Here is a 19,931-nt window from a genome sequence, read left to right as displayed (position 1 = left end):
GTCCTCTTGGATCCTTCACTTGCAAAGGTTCCTGTCATACCAGCTGTTGTGGTATCTAAAGGATCTTCCACACTTGTCCCATGCCTAGAAAACAGGGATTGAGGTGGTTTTCCACTTGTCTGAGCAGTTTTACCTTGGCCCCATCGCTTTCCCCCAGAAACCCAATCTTCAGTGCCAAATCAGAGCAAACGTCAATCTGGAGAAAACCCGATTGATATCATCTGCTCCAATTCATCAGTGAAGATTGGGTTTCCCCAGGGGGAAAGCAGCAGGGCAAATGAAAGTCTCTGAGTGCTAAACTTGAGGATGTGTACACTCCTAACTGGGTGTTTGTGAGCTTCCAGAGATGTCTGCCTGCGGGAGACTCTATCCTGTTGCAAAACCTAATGAGCCTTGTGTGTGCATTCCCACGCCTTGTTCTCTCCTAGGCAACCTACTGTCACCAGCCCACCTAGACTGGGACACGCTATTGGAACCCCCATACCTTTTCAGCCCATCACCAGCAACTGAGCGAGGAGAGTGTGACAGCAGCGCCTGGCCGCCTCTCCGGTGCCAAGTTGTGATCCATGGACTCAGTGCAGGGAAACCGGTCTCTTGGGAAGTGACAGCTGCCCTGGATTCCCTGCTTCTTGCCAAAGACAGCCAGGCCAAGGAGGAACCTTCTCAGTGGCAGCAGCAGAGTAAGGGCTGGGACAAACTGCTTCACCACTTGACTGCTGGCTCCGTCATCCGGGATAATGAGAATGTGTCTCAAAGGGAAGCTGAGATTGAACACGGTAAGCCTGCCCTTCCCTTCACTTGCCCATTCTGCCTCAAATTTGACTACTTAAACAGATGATGAGTATTAATCGGATTATTTAATGTGGGCTTGGGTCTTGTTGCAAAGCTCATTTCTGAAGCCGCAAAGAATATGGACTTGCTTAAAGACAAGCATACATAACATTGCCTATCCTGTATCTCAAATCCACCTTCCCTCTTAACTGTAACCAGCACTGTGATTCTGCCCCTCCAAAGGTTTCTCACGAAGATTCCGCATTAAAGCTGTCCAGTCCAGCAAAGCTTGCAACACACCTTCAATATATACCTCTGTGGTGCCTGTTGATGCGTCCACCCAGGAGATCTTGCCCTCTGCCCTTGAGGTTCGAAGCACAGGTAGGGCTGCTTGGAGTGCACGTGCAAAGCTCTGCTTCTTAGATCAGAATTTGAATCCCCAGGATTCACCAGGGATCTAGTTTTGAGAAACAATTCTATCATGAGAGCTAGAAACTTTTTTTAAAAAATCAGTTGTCCAACAGATTGCACACAATCATGTTCTTCCACTGTTCCTTCCTGAAGTGCACAAAATCTGGAGCAGCCTGTCTTCATTTGTTTTCCCTTGGAAGAGACAGGAGTCCAGCTGCTTACAGCGTCTAACCTGCCTGTTTAAACATATCAGGATTGAGAAGGAACGATAGTGAGCAGCAATTTAGATTCCACTGCAGGACTGCAGAACAAAACTGGCTGCTTTCACCAAACTGTTGAGAGCAACCCAAATATTTACAGACATTTCCACTATACAATTTTGGTACATTCCAGGTTTCATCAGGTATCTAGGGTGGCATGTTTTCCTGCTGCAGATGACTGCATCAACTTGAACTAGCTGCTGAGTGAGGGGATATTTTCCGGTGGCAGCCAGGAATATACCTGTCTGCAGAATGTAGGCTGTATTTATTATTAGCTCAATAAAATCCATGCAGAGAAAATGAGATTGTTCTGCAACTGAATATGCACAATGCTGGCCCTGCAACTATCTCTAAACACGCTGATGAAATATGCTTTTTTCCAGTGGGCCTCTTCAGCCACCAGCAAGGATCCTATTCTGGCAGCCGACGTCAACACAGTTGCTCAGCAGGTCTGGGACGAAGGCAGGACTCAGAGGACCTGGATGATGCTCCTGTTTCTGCAGGTACTAGTGTCACTTCACCTGTCTAAGGAACCCTTTATCTACATGACACAAGGACCCCCAGGAGGCAGTAGATGGGGAAGAAGCAGAGAAACAAATACAAATCGAGGAATTTAGTGCTATTATTAGTAATAGTACTATTATTCAATTTCTTATCCTCCCTCCACCACAAGATCCTGGGTCAGGTTACAGCAATTTAAAGATACAACATTAAAATCAGTTTAAAACAAATTAAACCAAAAGAATAGGGCCCTAAAAATATTTGCACTCCAAGCAGTGCAAGATTTCAGGGGTTCCAGGTGCTTACCCAGGGTTTGTGTTTCCTTTGGGAATGAATCACAGCAGAGACTGTGGTGTCTTTAGGATATATGGTTTATTTACACATATATACAACCTGAGCCTACGATGGAGGAGTTCACAGCATTAGCACCCCAAAAGGGCCTTGCTTCTCCCACAGCCACAGCCCTGGATACAAACAGACATCCAACATTGCTCTGCTTCTCCGTCTTCTCCCAGGTTGCTGCGTTACATCTGCCCATATCGGTCAGGGAACTGCCATCAGCTCAGAGGCGAGAGGTGGAAGGGCAATTGTGTTATAGGGAGCCTCCGAAGGTCTTGCGAAGCAGTTCCTCCTCTGGCGAGGAGGAAAGCCCTGCCTCCAGTGGGGAGGGGGTGCAGGGACCAGGAGATGCTGGGGAGAGCCTCAACACCAAGCCTGAGCAAAGCGGAGCGAAGGCAAAAACCCCTTGCCAGTGCCCACTCTGCGCAGTAGGTTTCGGCGCAAAGAGGGGAGGAGAAGGATGGGTGTCACACGACTGTTATGCTGGGGGAGGTACAAGGACCGGCCATTCCCAGATTCTGCTAGCGACTGAGCAGACATGGACTTGCGACGCTCTTCACTGTAAATAGTTTGGACTAATAATAAAGCCTGGAAAAGACAGGTTGGAGTCTTGCCTGTTTGCTCTCGAGCAACCACACCACCACCTGACAATATCATTGCAACTTTTTCAACTCTAAATTCCGCCTCTGTCTTTCTAACTATCCACGAGTTGAGGGAGAGGCTGCACCCATTTGCCATCTCCCACAGAGGCCCTTCCTTTGTTCTCCTTACGCCTCACCGGGAGGCTAACCTGGCTATTTCAGGAATTAGAAGACTTGATTAGATTTTAACACTTGCTGGATCCAGGGGGTAGTGGGGTCTGACATACCACTTAACACCCCAAACGCATAAAGCTATACTTCTCTGGTGTCAAAGGCCCAGGTAAAGAGGTACTTCTTCAGCATTCGGCAAAAGCTTTTTTTAGCGAAGGTTGGAGGAACAATCTGACTCAGCTTAAGGCAGCCTCCTGTCTTCCTGTGAACAGGTCCTTTTAACACACTTCTGGATATAGCAGTATCAGTCCCAACCTGCCACTATTGACTGATCACAGAACTCTCTTTTGCAGGGGTGGGAAATGGAATATGGCTGATGGGCAGGATCCTTATTTCCCCTACCCACTGTGGGCCAAGTTTGACAAGTGGTGGAGTTGCAAGAAAATAAAAAAAAACCTTTTGGGACCCTCATATATAATGAATTCAAAAAATTGTTCAAGATAATGTTTAACAAAAGACCAGAAGTCTTCCTCTTAGTTATAATGGCACCAGTGAGATCAGGTAACCTACTTTTGCAGCTGATTCCCAGGACTTACAAAGTTCCGCACCGGTGGGCATGGTTTAGCCAAAATATTCTCTTGGGCCACATAGGGAGGTCTGGTGGGCCTTGTTAAGCTGGAAGTTCCCCATCCCTGCTCTTTTGGATCAGCATGAGCTTTGAGCAACCCAATTTCAGCTTCTGATTTGCAGCAGTTTTTTTTTGTCCTTATATTCTGTGGGAGTCTGTTTTGATCTTGTACAGCTGCCATTAACTAGTTAGATACTGTTGTTGTTTCCTGTAAACCGCTTAGAGGTTTTATTACAATGAAGCAGTATATAAATAGATAAAATAGCCAGCTAACAAAATAATAGATTGAATGCCCCCGACTTCCCTCCAGTTCTCTACAGGTTCTATCAGTTGTTAGTCTGATGTCAGGAATTTTCTTTACTTCCTAGAACGAGAAGAGATTCCTTCTTTTCCTGTTAGTGTCACTTCTGTCAACCAAGAAAAGCAGAACTGTCATGATGGTAAGTCTTACAGCAGTTTGGAGGGTGTGAAGGATCTGGAGAGGCTGCATTAAACCAGGTGCTTTAATAGATTTAGGGTGCCTAAATCTATCAAGCACACACCACAAACTTAGGTTTGTGCAATTAAAGTGGATTAAAGGCTCTGTCACCCTAGTGCAACAAATCCACTTTTTAAAAAGCAAGTTTTTATGCAGTTTTGAAAGTGGAGAAATGCATTGAAAAGTTTGGGATGAACTAAGGCCTAACAGGAAGATATATAAATGCTTCACAAGCAAATCAGGACAAATACAAGACAAGTACTCCTTGTCATATAACTGCTCTGCTCAGAAATCAGAAGACCAGATATAATTTAATCTCTAGGAGAGAAAGGACGAACGCTTGATCAATACATCATCTGCAAGAGCCCACAAACTCTACCCCTATTTATTTATAACATTTCTCTCCCACCTTCCCTTCTAGGAGCTCTAGGCAGCACAGAGAGTTTTTCCATTCCCCATTTCATCCTCACAGCAATCCTGTGGGGCAGGTTAGGCTGAGAGGAAGTGACTGGCCCAAGGTCGCTCCTTGAGCTTCGTGGCTGAGGACTTGAACCCTGATCTCCCAAGTCCTAGTTCAACTCTCTAACCACTGCACCACTTTTGCTTTCCTTCTGTAACTTATTTTGCTATTGCTATGGGGAGAGAATAAAGAGCTTTGCTGTGCATCAGCTGGGAGACCCTGAGCAAATGGCATTAAGATGCAGCCCTGCCAATAAAGCTGCAGTTACCATAGCCAGCTCTGTGGAAGTAAAGCTGTGTGGTCTCAATCAGTGAAGGCTGGTCTATTAAAACAAATGGGGCACTGCCACACCAACCTCAGCCTGCCCTCAACCAGTCCCCACCTGCCTGACTTCTGACTTACAGTCTAGAGCACTGCCTGTCAACTTCTTCCTCCTCCAAGTCAGTGTTGCCTTTATAAAACTCAGAGGAGGATGTGGGCAAACCTAGAATTGGCTGGCTTTGCCTGGCATTGGCCCTGGCTCCACATTATCTCTGTCACCATACCTTCCACCCCCACCAGTCCCCATGGGCACCACTGGTCTCCATCACTGTTTGCTATTTTGCAGCTCCTAACCAGTTGCTTTCTTTCTGGTCTAGGTGTCGATTCCAGTCCCTCTCCTGTCTCTGTGGGCTCCCAGAAATCAATGGAGAACTTTGTGGGCTCCAGGTGAGTCTTCCAAGGCTGGGAGATGCAACAGGCTACTTTGCAGGAAGGTCGTTCTTTTGACCAACCATTCTGAGAGTGTTTGCAGTATCATGCAACACCAATTGAAATCCTTAAGAGTTTATCCATCTTTTTTAGGATCAACAGAGAACTCACTGTAGGTATTCTCTACAAGTTCCCAGCTGAGTTAGCTCTGAAAACTCTCCCTTATCATCTAAAATATTAGCACTATCTACATACTAGGTGCTGTACAAAATACGTAACTGAGAAAGACCCAGTCCAGAGCATCTTGTGGTCTTCGATAAGGTGGAAAGAGCAGGGAAGGATCAGGACAGAAGACACAGTTGCTTCCACTACTAGATCTCTGTGGAGCAACGGAGATGCTGAAGCTCTGTTTTCTATGAGTAATGTTGTTGTCTTCCACCCAGCATTTGGGATTTTACAACACATTTTGAAGCCTGTTAAAGCCTGCAAGCGCTTGTGTGAGATAATCCTTCCTAGAGAGGAAAACCACACCCACCCCGTACCTGCTAATATAAACATGCTTGAGCACCTCCATTATATATAGACCCCCCCACAGGAGGGTGGAAGGCCCCACCTAAAAGGAGAGTTTTGTTAACCTGGTATGGGCTAGAGGAAGCTGGCCTGCAGTCCATCTTTCTCAGTGCATGCAGGATCCAGTCTTATCAAGGTTAAGAGCCATTGAGAACTACCCCTATGAATGGAGGCAGTATACCAGATGCTGGGGAACAGGGTGGTTTTCATGCTTTGCTTGGCCCATCCAGCTTTGCTTGACCACTGTAAGAAGCAGAAGGCTGCACTATAAGAGTCCCTAGCCTGATCGAACAAGCTGCTGACATCACCATGACATTTCACCTGGGTGACTCTGGTCTCTGCAGATTCAGCATCAGCCGGCGACGGGGTCAAGGCCTGGCACTGCGTCCCCAGTGTCTGACCCCTGAAAGCGAACTCTCCTCTTGTGACAGTGCCATTCAGGACTATCTCCCACTGGTAAGCCTCTCTTCCCCTCTGCCTAGATCACTGCAGCATCGTTTTATCCCACATTGGTTGCCCATCTTATGTGATTTCTGCTGGACTTTTAATTATATTTATAAGGTTTCTTCCCCGCCCTTCACTATAAGGCCCCAGGACAGGTTTCAACAGTTTAATATGCAATTATATAACAGATAAAATCATTGCTATTATAGAACAAATAAGACTGTTCTGAATGAACCAAAAGAGTATACAGTTCCCAACTACAATTCCCATCGGCCACAGCCAGCAGTGTGTATGATCAGGGATGATGGGAGTTGTAGTCCAGCAGCATCTGGAGGGCTAAATGTTCCCTAGCCCTGGCACAACCCATAAAAATCTCTGCTGCACAAGCCTTCTCAAATGAAAGGGAGTTGCAAAACAGCTTTGAACTTGCACAGAAGCACTTCCCACTGAACTGTTAAGGGACTCAGAAGGTTGGCTTAAATGCACATCCAACTTCTCCCTTGTAACAGGTGCGGCTGCAGCAGGCGCCCGGCATGTTCCAGCTGACCGAGTGTTTCTCGGAGGTCATTCAGATCCCACTGGACCGCTTGCGCCGGGCCTCTCCCTATGCCTCCCACCGTGCCAGCCTCAGCCCTGCCTCCAGCACCTCCCCTTGGGCACTCATAGCCAAGGCCAGCCCAAGGCTAACAGCAAACCAGCCTTCCCCAGATGGCGGTGAAGTAGTTGGAACGAGCAAGGAGGGAGCGGTGGAGCCAGGATCGCCACACTCACACAGCACCTGCTCAGAAGTGCTGAGTGCTGCCGTGTGGGCACAGGCAGACAGCGGGCGTGGCTCCGAGACCGACGCCTGCGACCATTCGCCGGATGCCTCTGAAGTGAGCATCAGCCTGCAGGAGATGTGCCCAGATGCAGAGGAAGGGGACCTGGAGAGCATGAGCTGGGCCACAGCTGTGGCTTTGGCCTGGCTGGAGCACCGCTGTGCCGGGTTCTTTGTGGAGTGGGAGTTGCTGGCAGCCAAGGCTGATTCCTGGCTGCGGGCACAGCAGCTGCCAGAAGGTGTGGATGTCGCCGCTCTCAAAGGGGCAGCACGTCAACTCTTCCTGCTGCTCCGCCACTGGGATGAGAACATCAAGCTGAACATGCTGTGTTACAACCCAAACAACGTGTGAAGGAGTAGTGAGCAGAGCAGGCTGTTGGGTTGCGGGTGCCAATAAAGAGACGCGATCAGAGTCTGGAGCAGCAGCGTGTTCTTTCATTGCCCAGGTCTTTGGGTGACTCTGTGTCCACACCAGCAATGCTTTTTCCAGTTACCTCCACAATTACTGGCACTTGAGTTGCCATAGAGAGCCAGGGCTAGTCTCCTGATTACCCTCATCTATTGGGTTGGCCTAATTACCGTATGTCCAAAAAAGGGAAGAGAGATGTCCCCCACAGGAAGTGTATTGCAAGCCTGTTTTGCACAGCCTTGACTCCTGAAATGAGTGGGAAAGGCTCTCCTTCCACCACAGCAGAAAATTAAGTTTATTCCCAGTAAAAAGCAACACTCTAGGGTTGTATCCGAGGAAGTCATCCCATTGGTGCGCAGATTTCCACTTGCAGAACCAAACTTCCCCTCCCTCTCCTGTCTCTGCCCACCCGTTGCCCGCTAATTTGCTCAGGAAAGTTGGGGAAAATCTACAGAACAGCTTTAGTGGGTGCATGGGGGGAGCAGAGGGAGGGACAGTTCCATTGTGCAAGCGGAAGTCCTTGCACTAATGGGACGGTGTTGGATACAACCTTAAGTCCACCTGTTCTCAAGTGTTATCCACATTTAAAAGGCCAAGAAGCTTGCTTTAAAAGCAAATGAAGTGCAGCCACGAGACAAAAGTCAAAATACAGAGGCAAGAGGCCTCACGCCAAGCCCTGGCTAATTTTATTTAAGCTGTTCCACATTACCACCAGCAGGTATGCAGATTGTACTCTTTCCCATCCACACACCACCCCCGCTCTGGGCTAGGAGGCAGTGCCTACACTTGAGCAAGAGGTCCTCCCTGGAGGGAATGGAAGTGGTCCATCAGCATCTGACCCAGAGCAACATCCATGCCTGGACCATCTTGTTCATGCTCTCACTGTGGGAAGCTCCTCTTGTGCAGTTTTCACTCGGCCTTTTTCAAAGGCTGCTTCTTTACTTCCTGGGGGGTCATGGAGGGCTCCGTCCCACACCACAGCTGCAGAAGGATGATGGCATGGCAAACATGGAGGGCGGCGGAGCTGTAAACTGTTGACGGGTACGTGTTCCAAGAAAGCTCGATCAAACCTAGAATGAGCACCCTGAAGGGAGAGGAAAAAAGAAATAGGACATTGTTCAAGAAGTCACATAAGGCTGTCGTGGCAGGAGGAGTGGGTTTTTCTCCTTCCCTCACTTTCACTCTTAAAAATTGTTTGTTCGTTTATTACATTTATATCCTGTCTATCCTCCCAAAGGAGCCCAGGGCAGAAAACAAGAAATAAAACAATACAAAACATATTTAAAACTATTCCAGCACAGATGCAGACTCGGAAAGAGCTCAACTTAAAAGGCTCGTTGAAAGAGGAAGGTCTTTAGTAGGCGCCATAAAAACAACAACAGAGATGTTACCCAATATTCAAGGGGAAGGCATTCCAAAGGGTAGGTGCCACAATGCTAAAAGCCCAATTCAGCTATTGTGCATAACAGACCCGATAAGAGGCTATTTGTGGGAGGCCCTCACCTGCAGAGCACAGTGATCAATTGTGTATGTAAGAAATGAGATGATCTTTCAGGTATCCTGGTACCACGATGTAAAGGCTTTCTACACCAGAACCAGGATCTTGAACTTAGCACTTGCTTCTTTGCCACCCCCCACCCTGCCCTCAGTTCTGCTTCAGCAAAGGTACTCCTAGATCCATGTATGTCACTGGAGTCCCAGGTAACCTCAGTGACTAACAGCACCTTTTATCAGCTTCATCTGGCGAGACAGCTATGACTATTGTGATCCAGGCATCAGGAACTCTCAAGACGGGATTACTCCGGTGCACTCTATGTGGGGCTTCTCTTGAGCAATCCAGAAACTGCAGCTAGGTTACAATAATGCAGCTAGGCTGTTGGCTGGGGCATCCCACCAACAGTATATAACACCTCTGCTAAGAAACTGCACTTGGCTGCCAATACGTTATGTGGCTCAGTTAAAAGTTTCGCTTCTAGCATTTAAAGTGATACAAGTTAGGGCTAGGACATTTGAGAAACTTAAGCCTTGCCCCTCATGCTCCTCTCTGGCAATTGCATTATTCTTACAGGGCATCATTAAGAGTTCTGTATGCCCCAGAAGTACACCTGATATCATTAAATATACCAGGCCTTTAATGCTGCAGCTCCAGCCTTCTGGAACCGGCATCCAACTGAAATATAGGTAGCTATTGAAAACTTTTTTTTTTTAAGACAGCCTTCTCTGAAGTGTGACTTGGCCATTTTATAATATATACCGAGTTTGGATAATTCAATGATTTCAAAGTTTGTTTTTCGGATTTGTATACATATTCTGCATTCTGCTTTGGAAAACATTGATTAGGAAACTGTTTATACATTCTTAAACTAAACAGATGTGCCAATAAAGAGTTCTGAACCTCCCCTAAATATACGGGCCTTTTTATAAAAAGTTCTGATTAGAATCCTACATGAATTATGTTACAGTGGCACCTGCATCAAGGTTTTCGTAAGTGGAGGTGGAAAGTTGAACTCCCTGCTTCACCCCTAATCCATCAAAATTCTGCAGCAAGCTGAGCTATTTTTTAAAATGTCTTTATTCCAGAAACCCGTGACATCTTCCCTCTTCATCCAGATTTTTGTGTGTGTGTTTAACATGTGCAAATGATTTGAAATGTAATTTTACAGCACATTGCTTAACTCCCACTAGCCCCACCCCCCCTCACTGGTTTTGATGTTCTCTTTGTGATCCTGACTTCAGCCACATCCACAACATACATTTGAAGTGGTACAAGAGTGCTTCAAATGTATGGTGCAGATATGGCCTTTGTTTCAAAGATTCGTCATCTAACTGCTTTGGGGGAGAAAAGGTGACCCTACAAATACCCCAATAAATAAATGGTTGCATTCAAATGTCCCCTCCCTCTGAGTGAAATGTGAGTTCTGGGTGCAACCCAAAGTTCTGTAATCATGACCAAGTGAGCACGCGCTGGAATCACAGGCATGTATGCTGTAAATTCTGTAAAACTGCAATGCAGTTCCTACTCACTACATGGATCTGACTGCACAGAGAAAATAGGCACATGGATGGCATGACCCTGCGTCCCCTTGACTCATCTCCCTTCCCCACCCCCTGCCAGTACGCACTTTAGCAGATGAGCAAGCTTCTTGGGAGGCGTGCACCAGAGCAAGTAGGGCAGAGTGTGGAAATACCAGACGTAGAACTGGTAGTGCAAGGAGCGGCTGAAGCAAACGCCGATGAAGTTGGAAGTGAAGAGAGCAAAGACTACCTGTGGCCTTTGGTTAAGGGAAGGATGCAATGTGCAAAGTTGAAAGTTGAAATCCACTGCAGCTCTGGATTTCAACTTTGGTGGCGCTTCCAATCAGCAAGCCCTAGGCTCAGTGGTTTAGACCACAGCGCCACCCGCGTCCCACCCTTTTATAAACTAAAGGTAAAGGTAAAGGTACCCCTGCCCGTACGGGCCAGTCTTGACAGACTCTGGGGTTGTGCGCCCATTTCACTTAAGAGGCCAGGGGCCAGCGCTGTCCGGAGACACTTCCAGGTCACGTGGCCAGCGTGACAAAGCTGCATCTGGCGAGCCAGAGCTGCACACGGAAACGCCGTTTACCTTCCCGCTGGTAAGCGGTCCCTATTTATCTACTTCCACCCGGAGGTGCTTTCGAACTGCTAGGTTGGCAGGCGCTGGGACCGAGCAGCGGGAGCGCACTCCGCCGCGGGGATTTGAACTGCCGACCTTTCGATCGGCAAGTCCTAGGCGCTGAGGCTTTAACCCACAGCGCCACCTGCGTCCCCTTTTATAAATTACTATTCATTAAACTTTTATACCACCCTCCATTGGAGGATCACGGAGCAATTTACAATATTAAAAACACAAACATACATACCATAATTGTCTAATTATCCAAAGGCCTAGGAGAAGAGGGAAGTTTTTACCTGGGGCCTAAAGATAAGTAACTTCGGTGCCAAGCAAGCTTCGCCAGGGAGAGCATTCCACAAGTGGGGGCCCACCACAAAAAAGGGCCGTTCTTGTACCATCACACAAACCATCTACCATGTGGCAAACCATCCCCACCACTCTGGCAAAAGGATATGATTGGCTGAGAGGGGCTGCGGAGGGTTCTTCCTCTCAGCTGGATCCTTCAGCAGTGACAGGATGCTTTCATCACACCTGCAGTTTGGGGGCAGGGTGGGGGTTAGAGGAGAGAAGCATATGTTGTAATCCATAAGAAAGTGGAACCCTTCCCGCTGGAAGTGTAAACTTTTATTCAGGGCAGTTAAGCATAATCTCTTCTTAATCCATGAGACAGGTTAGGCTGAGAGTGACAGAGCAGATCTCCAATTAGGCAGTTTCTCTCTTAAAACTAGGTGCTGGGGTAAAAAACAGACAACAGCTGCTGCTTTCCACACCCTATATATAAGATGCCTGCAAGCATCTGCTCACCCCATTGGAAACAGGATCCTAGGACATGTGGACCTCTGCTGAGATCAGGTGGGGCTGTTCTTAAGACTAAGCTTCAAATGGGTGAGTAGGGATTTGAACCCAGAACTTGCCCCAGCTTTCACATTCTGTGCACTACATGACACTGACTTTCAGTGCAAGTGGTTTCTGCACCCTTGCACTGAACTGAAGCAGAATCCTGCAAAGGCTAATTTTGTGTGGGTTGTGTATGTGCCCCCAAAGTCCCATTTTCTCTCTTGCTTTGTATCAGGCCAGTGCTGGAGAATTAGAAGCTCGTTTGAGTTTCACACGTACTTGCTCCCTTGAGCACAGTGATAATGCCACCTTCTCACCTGTGCCACCTCTTCAGTGCAAAGAGCCCCAGGGCAGCTAAATGGGCGGCCAGCAATGCCAGGTGGAATGTCCGGTGCTGGAAAACCGCTTCTGGCAAGAATCGCCAGTTTACTGTCCACTTGAAGAGGAACTGTCGGCCCAGATCAAAGGAACGGGACACGTACCCAACAGGGTTCACCACCAGGAAGGGCAACCCCAAAACAACCTGCAAGAAAGAACTGTGCCTTAAAATTCTCCCACAAAGAACATGAACGCGACTTTTTGGCATCCCAAGTGCAGCAAATTATGGAAGCTAAGGTCACTGCAATTCTTCAGTCTGCCAGCTTCACTTGTAGGTATCTGTTTCTCTTGGAAGACAATGAAGGCGTGCGCCTGAGGGGGTGAAGTAAAACGGGAAAGACATGTTTGGTTGCAGCTGCAGCAGCAGATGAGCCAGTGTCACTGCTGATTGATATTACCACCTAAGCCAGAAATCAGGTTCGGGTTCTGCTAATACAACTCTGTGTTCCAAAATTAGAGACATGTTGTGCTGCTGCACATTCATCCAGGAAGTGCTTTATTATTTTTAGCAAAATGCTGGATCATCAGGTACACAAGCTACTAATTACTTCTGCTGCTTTAAACCTACAAAACTCATGATGCAATGCAGCTGTGAGGAAGGCATGCAGGTGTGAAAATACTGCTTGGCCCATCCCTCCCATCTCTGCTTCCCTTCTTCCCTTCTTCCCTTCTATGGGGTCCTCTTGCTGCAGTTCAGCTTCTTTCCCGGCATCAGTTCCAAAAGACCTGCTGCATTTATTTTGGGCAGCCTCCTCTTAATGGCTGCTGGACAGTAATTGAACTTCATGTGCACCTAGCAATAAGGTTTCTCTTGCCAAAAAAGCTCTCTGCAAGCTTGGCCAACATTAACTGCCTTCTCTAATGTTTGCTTGAGGGGAAACTTACTTGCCTGCATCCTTCATAAATTGTATTTCTCCCTTCCATTTAAGAAATAAAACACCAGGGGAAACACCCACTATTTGCTTTGTGCAATTGAGTGTTATGCACTGAGTATTGTGTAACTGCTCACATGCACTGAACTCATGGAATGATGTGCAACCACACAAAACAAATTCACAAATACAAGGACAAGGAGAGGATGGGCCAGAAAATGCTAGAGATGGAGCAGGGTGATATGGATATACAGTGGTACCTTGGTTAAGTATTTAATTCGTTCCAGAGGTCCATTCTTAACCTGAAACTGTTTTTAACCTGAAGCACCACTTTAGCTAATGGGGCCTCCCACTGCCGCTGCGCCGCCAGAGCACGATTTCTGTTCTTATCCTGAAGCAAAGTTCTTAACCTGAAGCAAAGTTCTTAACCTGAAGCACTATGTCTGGGTTAGCGGAGTCTGTAACCTGAAGCGTATGTAACCTGAAGCGTATGTAACCCGAGGTACCACTGTATATATATTTGGACAGGAATCTCACCATGATCACTGGAAGCCTCATCCATACTTTCTTTGTTTCTACCTGCATATTTGCAGAAACAACGAGAGCTAGAAACTTTTAAAAAACTAAAACCTGATGATCTAACGGACAGGATCACAGCTATGTATATTTTCAAAGTATTTCACCTTGACCTAGCTCTGCTGTTACTAGGTAGTAACTGAATCAGACAAGTATTGGCCTATGGTCATACCGCCTATGGTCAAGCCTGATCTCCTAAAAGCTAAGCAGGGTCAGGCCTGGTTACGATTTGGATGGGAGACCCCCTGGGAATACCAGGCACTGTAGACTAAGTGTTGTCTGTTCTGACATGCCGTGTGGCCTTTCCTAGGCCTACTATTCCTTTTGGCTAGAGATACCAGGGGTATCGTTATTTGTCGTTAATTAATGTTTGTTTTTTGGTTGGTTTAGGCGTTTTGTTCTGGTTGATGTTTTCTTTTTTCTTTGGTATGTGTTGGCTATTTTTCTTTTTCGCTTTTTGTTGTTGTTTGGTTATAGAAAATGAATAAAAAGAAGTTAAAAAAAAAAGAGATACCGGGGTTGAATCTGGACATGGCAAATCTTCCCATCACCTTACCTGCAGGGCCGCACAGATAGCGAGCTTGGGAATGGCTCCTAGCAGGCCAAAGCGCTGCAGGAGGAGGAAAAGGAGACCCGGTGCAAAAAGCAGGATATTCATCTTCACAGACACTGCCAGGCTGGAGGAGAGAGATGAAAGGTGCCGCTGATCCCTGTGGTTAATACAAGGCCCATTCCAGTCCCCATGCACCTTGCTTTTGCCATCTGACATTGACTAAGAACTAGAGTAGCAGCAGACTTTCACAGAGAGCAAAAGTCTGTCCTGCTTGCCCACAAGGTTTACAGTTTACACTGAACAGTCAGGAGTACAGCAAGATGGCTGAAGGGAGTTGTAGTCCAAAACATCTGGAGGGGCTCAGGCTGCCAAAGGCCGTTTTAGATGGACCACAGGAAGCAATGAGCTGGTTCTGAAAGTTCCCACTTTGCAAGCAGAAAAATCAGGTGTGCACGTTATTTGTGCTTCTGCAAGAACCACTCGTTTGTTTAAAATACCCTCCCATTGGATGGATTGGCTCCAAAGGGGCTCTCACCTGAAGCAGAAGCAGCCCCAGGACCACTGCTCCTCCAGGAAGAGGTTGACAGCCAGGAAAAGGATCGCCATGGCCACCGGGTCATTGAAGAGGCGCAGGACAAAGATGGAGTGGATGCGATAGGAGGCACAGCACATGAAGAAGAAAACATAGGGCGGGACCTGCAGCAGAGGTGTCAACGAGGAAAATCAAGCCCACTTGCCATTGGGGCAGCTTCAAATGACTCAAGCTGCCGCTGTTCCCATTTAAGTGCCGCTGCTTTCTGTATTGTTTTTAACTGTTTTTATTGTATTTTGTGCATCGCCTTGAGAAATGTGTGGAAGGTGAAATAATAGTTGTAATAACAGACAAGCATTCAGCAGAAAATGCCTAAGTTTTTCCCTACAACTGCATGCTCAGTTGCTTTTTTTTCAAATTGTAAGGTCAGGTTCCCAGGATCCTCTTCCTCCTTGTGCAAGAGAGGGAGAACCGCCAAACCGAAAACTTGTAGCTGTGTCCTCTAATTCACAGCATATGAACTCGTTTTATATGAACCTTTACTACAAAAGCATCATTTTAAAAAATCAAAGCAGTTTACAACAAGAATACATGCAAAATAAAGACCACATAATTTTTTATTATTAAAAAAAACACTAACTAAAGTTTGTCTTAATTGTTTGTATAAGCCTGGCAGCAAATAAAAGTTTTCAGCAATCATTTAAAGGTCAATACAGATTCGGAAGCCTGCTGAATATATTTTGGAAGAGCATTTCACAGGGCTTGGCCAATAACACTAAAAGCTTGGCTTTGTGTTGAAATCAAATGAGCCTCACCGACCTGGGGGAAAACCAGCGATGCTCCTACAGAAGATCTCAGTGGTAGAACTGGAATATGAGGTTGCATTTTTTTACAATGCTGTGTACAGTATCATGAACATTGAAGTCTCAGTCTATATAAAGAGTTCAGCAGTAGAGCTCCATAGAATTCCACCTTAACCTGAACCCACCCAAACCTTGCTGTCCTCCTCCTGGCCTTCAATTTTCAGGTCCCACATGTATTGCACATGAGCACTGTGTTTGGATGAGGGCTCATATCTATTGTGTGATAGGAAAAAGAACAGTCTTTAGTGCTCCTTGAGGTGCTGCAGGAACTACTGACCTTACTCGTTCGGCTGTAGATGCGGAAAACGAGCAGCAGTGTGGCAAGGTAAAGGGCAGCAAAAAGATACTGGGCCAGGCGGATGTTGGTGCCACGGCCAGTTGCATAATACAGGCCCAGAAAGATGTAAACAAAGCCAGCAGGATATCTGTAGAGAGAGTGAGTGGGTAAATAGATCAACTACAGAGGAAGGCAAGAGAAACTGCCCTATTGCCGCCCAGACGCCAGTTTTAAGAGATGTACCCACCCTACCACTCCTGAAACCCTCATTATAATTGAAAGCTCAGTGTTACTCACACAAGAGGGCCTGTGTCCCCCTTTAGTTGGGTGTAATCCAGAGTCCCATTGACAACACCCTCCACTTCATCCATATAGGCTTTCCAGTCGATCTCTGTATCTTTGGGGAAAGCACAGAAGCTGTACCATCAAGTACGAACAGGAGCTCAGTTCAGCAGCTGAAAACGGCCTGGATCTAAAAGAAGGGCTCTAAAATTATCCGAGTCTACAAGAACACATGCAAAGCCATGCCTGGTGGCTGTTCCTCTGTGTAAGGTATTTAGTCATGACCTGTTTTTGAAGGGCTGGGACAGATTTTTATTTAGGCTGGGCTCTAGCAGCCAGGACAACAAGAATCAAAAACAGTTCTGACACTACGCCCTGGCTCAAATGAAGCCCCAGCCCTTCGTCAAAACTACCCCAGACAACACATTGTATGGAACCTTTCATGTAGTCCGGTTAATGACGCCCCACTGTGCATCATTCAACTACAGAATTCACTGCCACAAGACGTAGCAACGGCTGCCAATTGGGGCAGTTTTGAAAAGGGGGCAGACAAATCTGTGGACGATGAAGCCAGCAACGCCTGCTGCTCCTGATGGCTGCACTGCATACTGCCTCCAGCATCTATGGAGACCTGACTCCGACTACCAGTTGAAGGTAGGGGTTTTGGGACACAAGTGAGGGACATGTTGTTGCCCTCACACAACGGTGCCAACTTGAATAACATAAGCAGGGGCAGGCAAGCCTCACCCTGCATAATCAATCACATAGCGTGGCACGCATGCACCATTTGAATGGCAATATTTGGGCAGGGAGGAGCCCTCAAATATTTTAGGGGGGGCAAATGGACCTCGACCCTAGGAGTTGGCTCCTATGCTCACCTCCTTCCCATGGTCTTCCCACCTGCTTGGCCATTGCAGAGACCTTTTGCTTGACCCAGCCAGCAGGGCTGCTGTTGCCTCCTTAGCCCAATCCCACAGGGTTCCCTCTGCCCAGCACGCTAGCCCTCCCATCAGATGTCAAAGAGATAAACAACTACCTGACATTTAGAAGGCAACTTCAGGTAGGTTTTTAATATGTGACATTTTAATGTATTTTTAATTTTTGTTGGAAGCTGCCCAGACTGGCTGGGGGAAACCCAGCCAGATGGGTGTGGTATAAATAAATTATTATTATTGTTATTATTATTATTATCAGAAGAGCTGCAGGCGCGAGCTATATTCCTCCCTCCCTCCCGGAGAGGGTTCTCACCCCACCTAAGCCTTGCCCCTTATCCACACCCCCAGTGCCACTCTCCTGACCCCCCACCCAGGCCCCGTCCCGGACCCCCACTCACATGCCACCCTGTGTATGACCCACTGGTTGACCCCCACTTCGGCCAGGCAGAGGCAGGCGGCCACCAGCGGGGTGTAGTGGGGCTCGAAGAGCACCAGGTGCTTGTCTTGCCAGGCCCGGCGCAGGCTCTGGCGGACGGAGGGCAGCCCGCCCGCAGGCCCCGCGGGCCCCTTCCTCCTCGGAGCGGGACCCGGAGCCATCCCGCCCCGCCGCCTGCCCAGCTCCGGCCACGCTCCCTGCTGCTGCTACGGCTGCTGGCGGCCCGGGCAGGTGGTGCCACCGTGAAACGCGCCCCGGCGCCGCCGCCGCCTGGAGCAGGCAGTTCCGGCGTTCGGAAGGTTCCCTCCTCTTCGCTCGGAAGGTTCCCTCCTCATTCCCGGTGGCGGCGGAGCATTAGCAGCCTCACGCCACGAAGCCCTGGGAGGCTTCTAAGTTTTTGCTGTCTCCGTTTTGCTTTCCCATTGCATTTATTTTTATTCTTTTGGTGCTGTGATTGCCAAGAGGGTTTTTATTTTATTTAAAAGTTTTGGTGAGCCGCCCTGAGCTGGCACCTCATAGAATCTCAGAACTGCAGAGCTGGAAAGGTTCCTCCTAAGTAGTGCAACCCTCCCGTGGACACTTTGTCGGATCCAGCAGGGATCTCCTTGCTTTCTCATGCCCAGAAAATGCAAGATGTGCTTTTTAGGGGGAAACAAAATATTCAAGCATCATGCAGGGAGAAAAGGGTTGCCATCCGTTCTGGTATAATGTAGGATCCGCCAGTATTTCAGTTGGATTCAATGCAAGGCAGAGTTTGTCCTATATTTCCACTTCTCTCTCTCTCTCTCTCTCTCTCTCTCTCTCTCTCTCTCTCTCTCTCTCTCTCTCTCTCTCTCTGCTAAGTTAGGGATCCTCTCCAAATGCATGTGTGTGAAAGGTCACGTATTTTAAGCTCTGGGGTCAAAGCACAGATCTACAAATTCATGTGTATGTGTGACAAATGCCAGAGGGGCCATCCTGTTAGGTTGTATTCTGCAACATGTTCTTGATGCAATAATAGTGTATTAGTAATGCATTTATTCTGGGCCATTCACATGTTATGAGTTGTTCCGTGCTGCTCCCACAAAGTGGATCATGTTATTGCTATCTGGAGAGGCACTCTTGCACCATAGTGCAACAAAAGCAGGACAAAAAAAGACCCCCATAACATTTGTGGCATAGAAAGTTGACAAGAACTCAGCATAGCGTTACAGACCATGGAAACAAAACAGTACATCCTCCCCAAAAAGTTTGCAGGTGCAATAGCATATAACCACCCCAATATGTACCACATAACCAATGATGTGTATAACCACCCCAATATCATTATGAGGAACAAGTCATTGTGAACACACTACAAAAAGGGACACCTAGAAGGGGCCTTATTGTGCAAATTTATATCATAAAGGGGCCGTATCTAGTCCATGGGTAGGCAAACTAAGGCCCGGGGGCTGGATGCAGCCCAATCACCTTCTCAATTTGGCCCACGGACGGTCCAGGAATCAGTGTGTTTTTACATGAGTAGACTGTGTCTTTTTATTTAAAATATGTCTCTGGGTTATTTGTGGGGCCTGCCTGGTGTTTTCACATGAGTAGAGTGTGCTTTTATTAAAAATGCATCTCTGCGTTATTTGTGGGGCATAAGAATTTGTTGATTTCCCCCCACCAAAAAAAATAGTCCGGTCCCCCACAAGGTCTGAGGGCCAGTGGACCGGCCCCCTGCTGAAAAAGTTTGCTGATCCGAGATTCTAGTCCTACCCCCTGCAACCAAGACAGATGGCCATCGACCTCTGCTTAAAAACCTCCACGGAAGGAGAATCTACCCCCTCTTGTGGGAGTTCATTCCACTGGAAGAACAGCTCTTCCTGTCAGACAGTTCTTGGTGTTTATCTCCTTTCTTGGCCCTTTAGATATTTGAAAATGATTATCAAATCTCCTCTCAAGTCTTTTCTTTACCAGGCTAAGCATACGTGGAGAATAAACTTGTGAGCCTTTCAAGACTGCAGTCCTCACGCCGCTTACCTGGGAGTAAGCCCCGTTCAGTTCAACGGGACTTACTTCCGAGTAGACACGACTTAGGACTGCATTACTAAGATGCCGTGCAAGACTCTTTCCTGGGTTATCTCTGCAGCAAGCTAGCTAACGGGTTTACTGCCTCCCTGGGTTTTGCACAGAGAAACCATTCATACGAAGTGGTGGCAAAGACCCCATGCACCCCGGGCCAGCCCCGCCTCGCTGAGGACTAGC

The 19,931-nt window shown here is 47.5% G+C and overlaps 2 protein-coding genes across 15 annotated transcripts in view; one reads left to right on the top strand and one right to left on the bottom strand.

Moving 5' to 3' along the window:
* Positions 1–7,533, top strand: part of VWA5B2 (von Willebrand factor A domain containing 5B2) — a 196,646-nt gene extending 189,113 nt beyond the window's left edge. For all 13 annotated transcript variants that reach the window (XM_083739165.1, XM_083739157.1, XM_083739167.1 and 10 more), the window contains 7 exons: positions 429–776; positions 1,015–1,152; positions 1,826–1,945; positions 4,031–4,102; positions 5,239–5,308; positions 6,205–6,316; positions 6,814–7,533. In XM_083739165.1, the coding sequence (XP_083595291.1) occupies positions 429–776; positions 1,015–1,152; positions 1,826–1,945; positions 4,031–4,102; positions 5,239–5,308; positions 6,205–6,316; positions 6,814–7,473 (1,520 nt within the window). In that variant the 3' untranslated portion in view covers positions 7,474–7,533. The remainder of the gene's footprint in view (positions 1–428; positions 777–1,014; positions 1,153–1,825; positions 1,946–4,030; positions 4,103–5,238; positions 5,309–6,204; positions 6,317–6,813) is intronic.
* A 638-nt stretch (positions 7,534–8,171) lies between these two features.
* On the bottom strand, positions 8,172–17,945 carry ALG3 (ALG3 alpha-1,3- mannosyltransferase). Of its 2 annotated transcripts, none has more exons than XM_083739737.1 (9): positions 17,668–17,945; positions 16,350–16,449; positions 16,053–16,200; positions 14,916–15,076; positions 14,384–14,504; positions 12,319–12,524; positions 11,619–11,695; positions 10,653–10,795; positions 8,172–8,614 (listed from the first exon to the last, which is right to left on the bottom strand). In XM_083739737.1, exons 1-9 carry the CDS (start codon positions 17,864–17,866, stop codon positions 8,402–8,404), a joined length of 1,368 nt encoding a protein of 455 aa, XP_083595863.1. In that variant the 5' UTR covers positions 17,867–17,945; the 3' UTR covers positions 8,172–8,401. The 2 variants fall into 2 exon arrangements, with proteins under 2 accessions (XP_083595863.1, XP_083595864.1); XM_083739738.1 differs by having other exon boundaries at positions 10,653–10,798; positions 11,620–11,695.
* Positions 17,946–19,931: the final 1,986 nt, after the last annotated feature.

The sequence above is a fragment of the Podarcis gaigeae genome, assembly GCF_964106915.1.
Source record: "Podarcis gaigeae genome assembly, chromosome: 5".
Lineage (NCBI taxonomy): Eukaryota > Metazoa > Chordata > Lepidosauria > Squamata > Lacertidae > Podarcis > Podarcis gaigeae.
This window is presented reverse-complemented; position numbering and strand designations above follow the sequence as displayed.

Bases quoted from the DNA above. Each gene is read 5' to 3' on its own strand.
- ALG3 (XM_083739737.1), bottom strand. From the start codon at position 17,866: ATGGCTCCGGGTCCCGCTCCGAGGAGGAAGGGGCCCGCGGGGCCTGCG. The intron at 14,505-14,915 runs GTGAGAGCCCCT...TCTCTCCTCCAG, and splicing joins TGGGGCTGCTTCTGCTTCAG to CCTGGCAGTGTCTGTGAAGA. The intron at 12,525-14,383 runs GTAAGGTGATGG...TCTTTCTTGCAG, and splicing joins CTATCTGTGCGGCCCTGCAG to GTTGTTTTGGGGTTGCCCTT.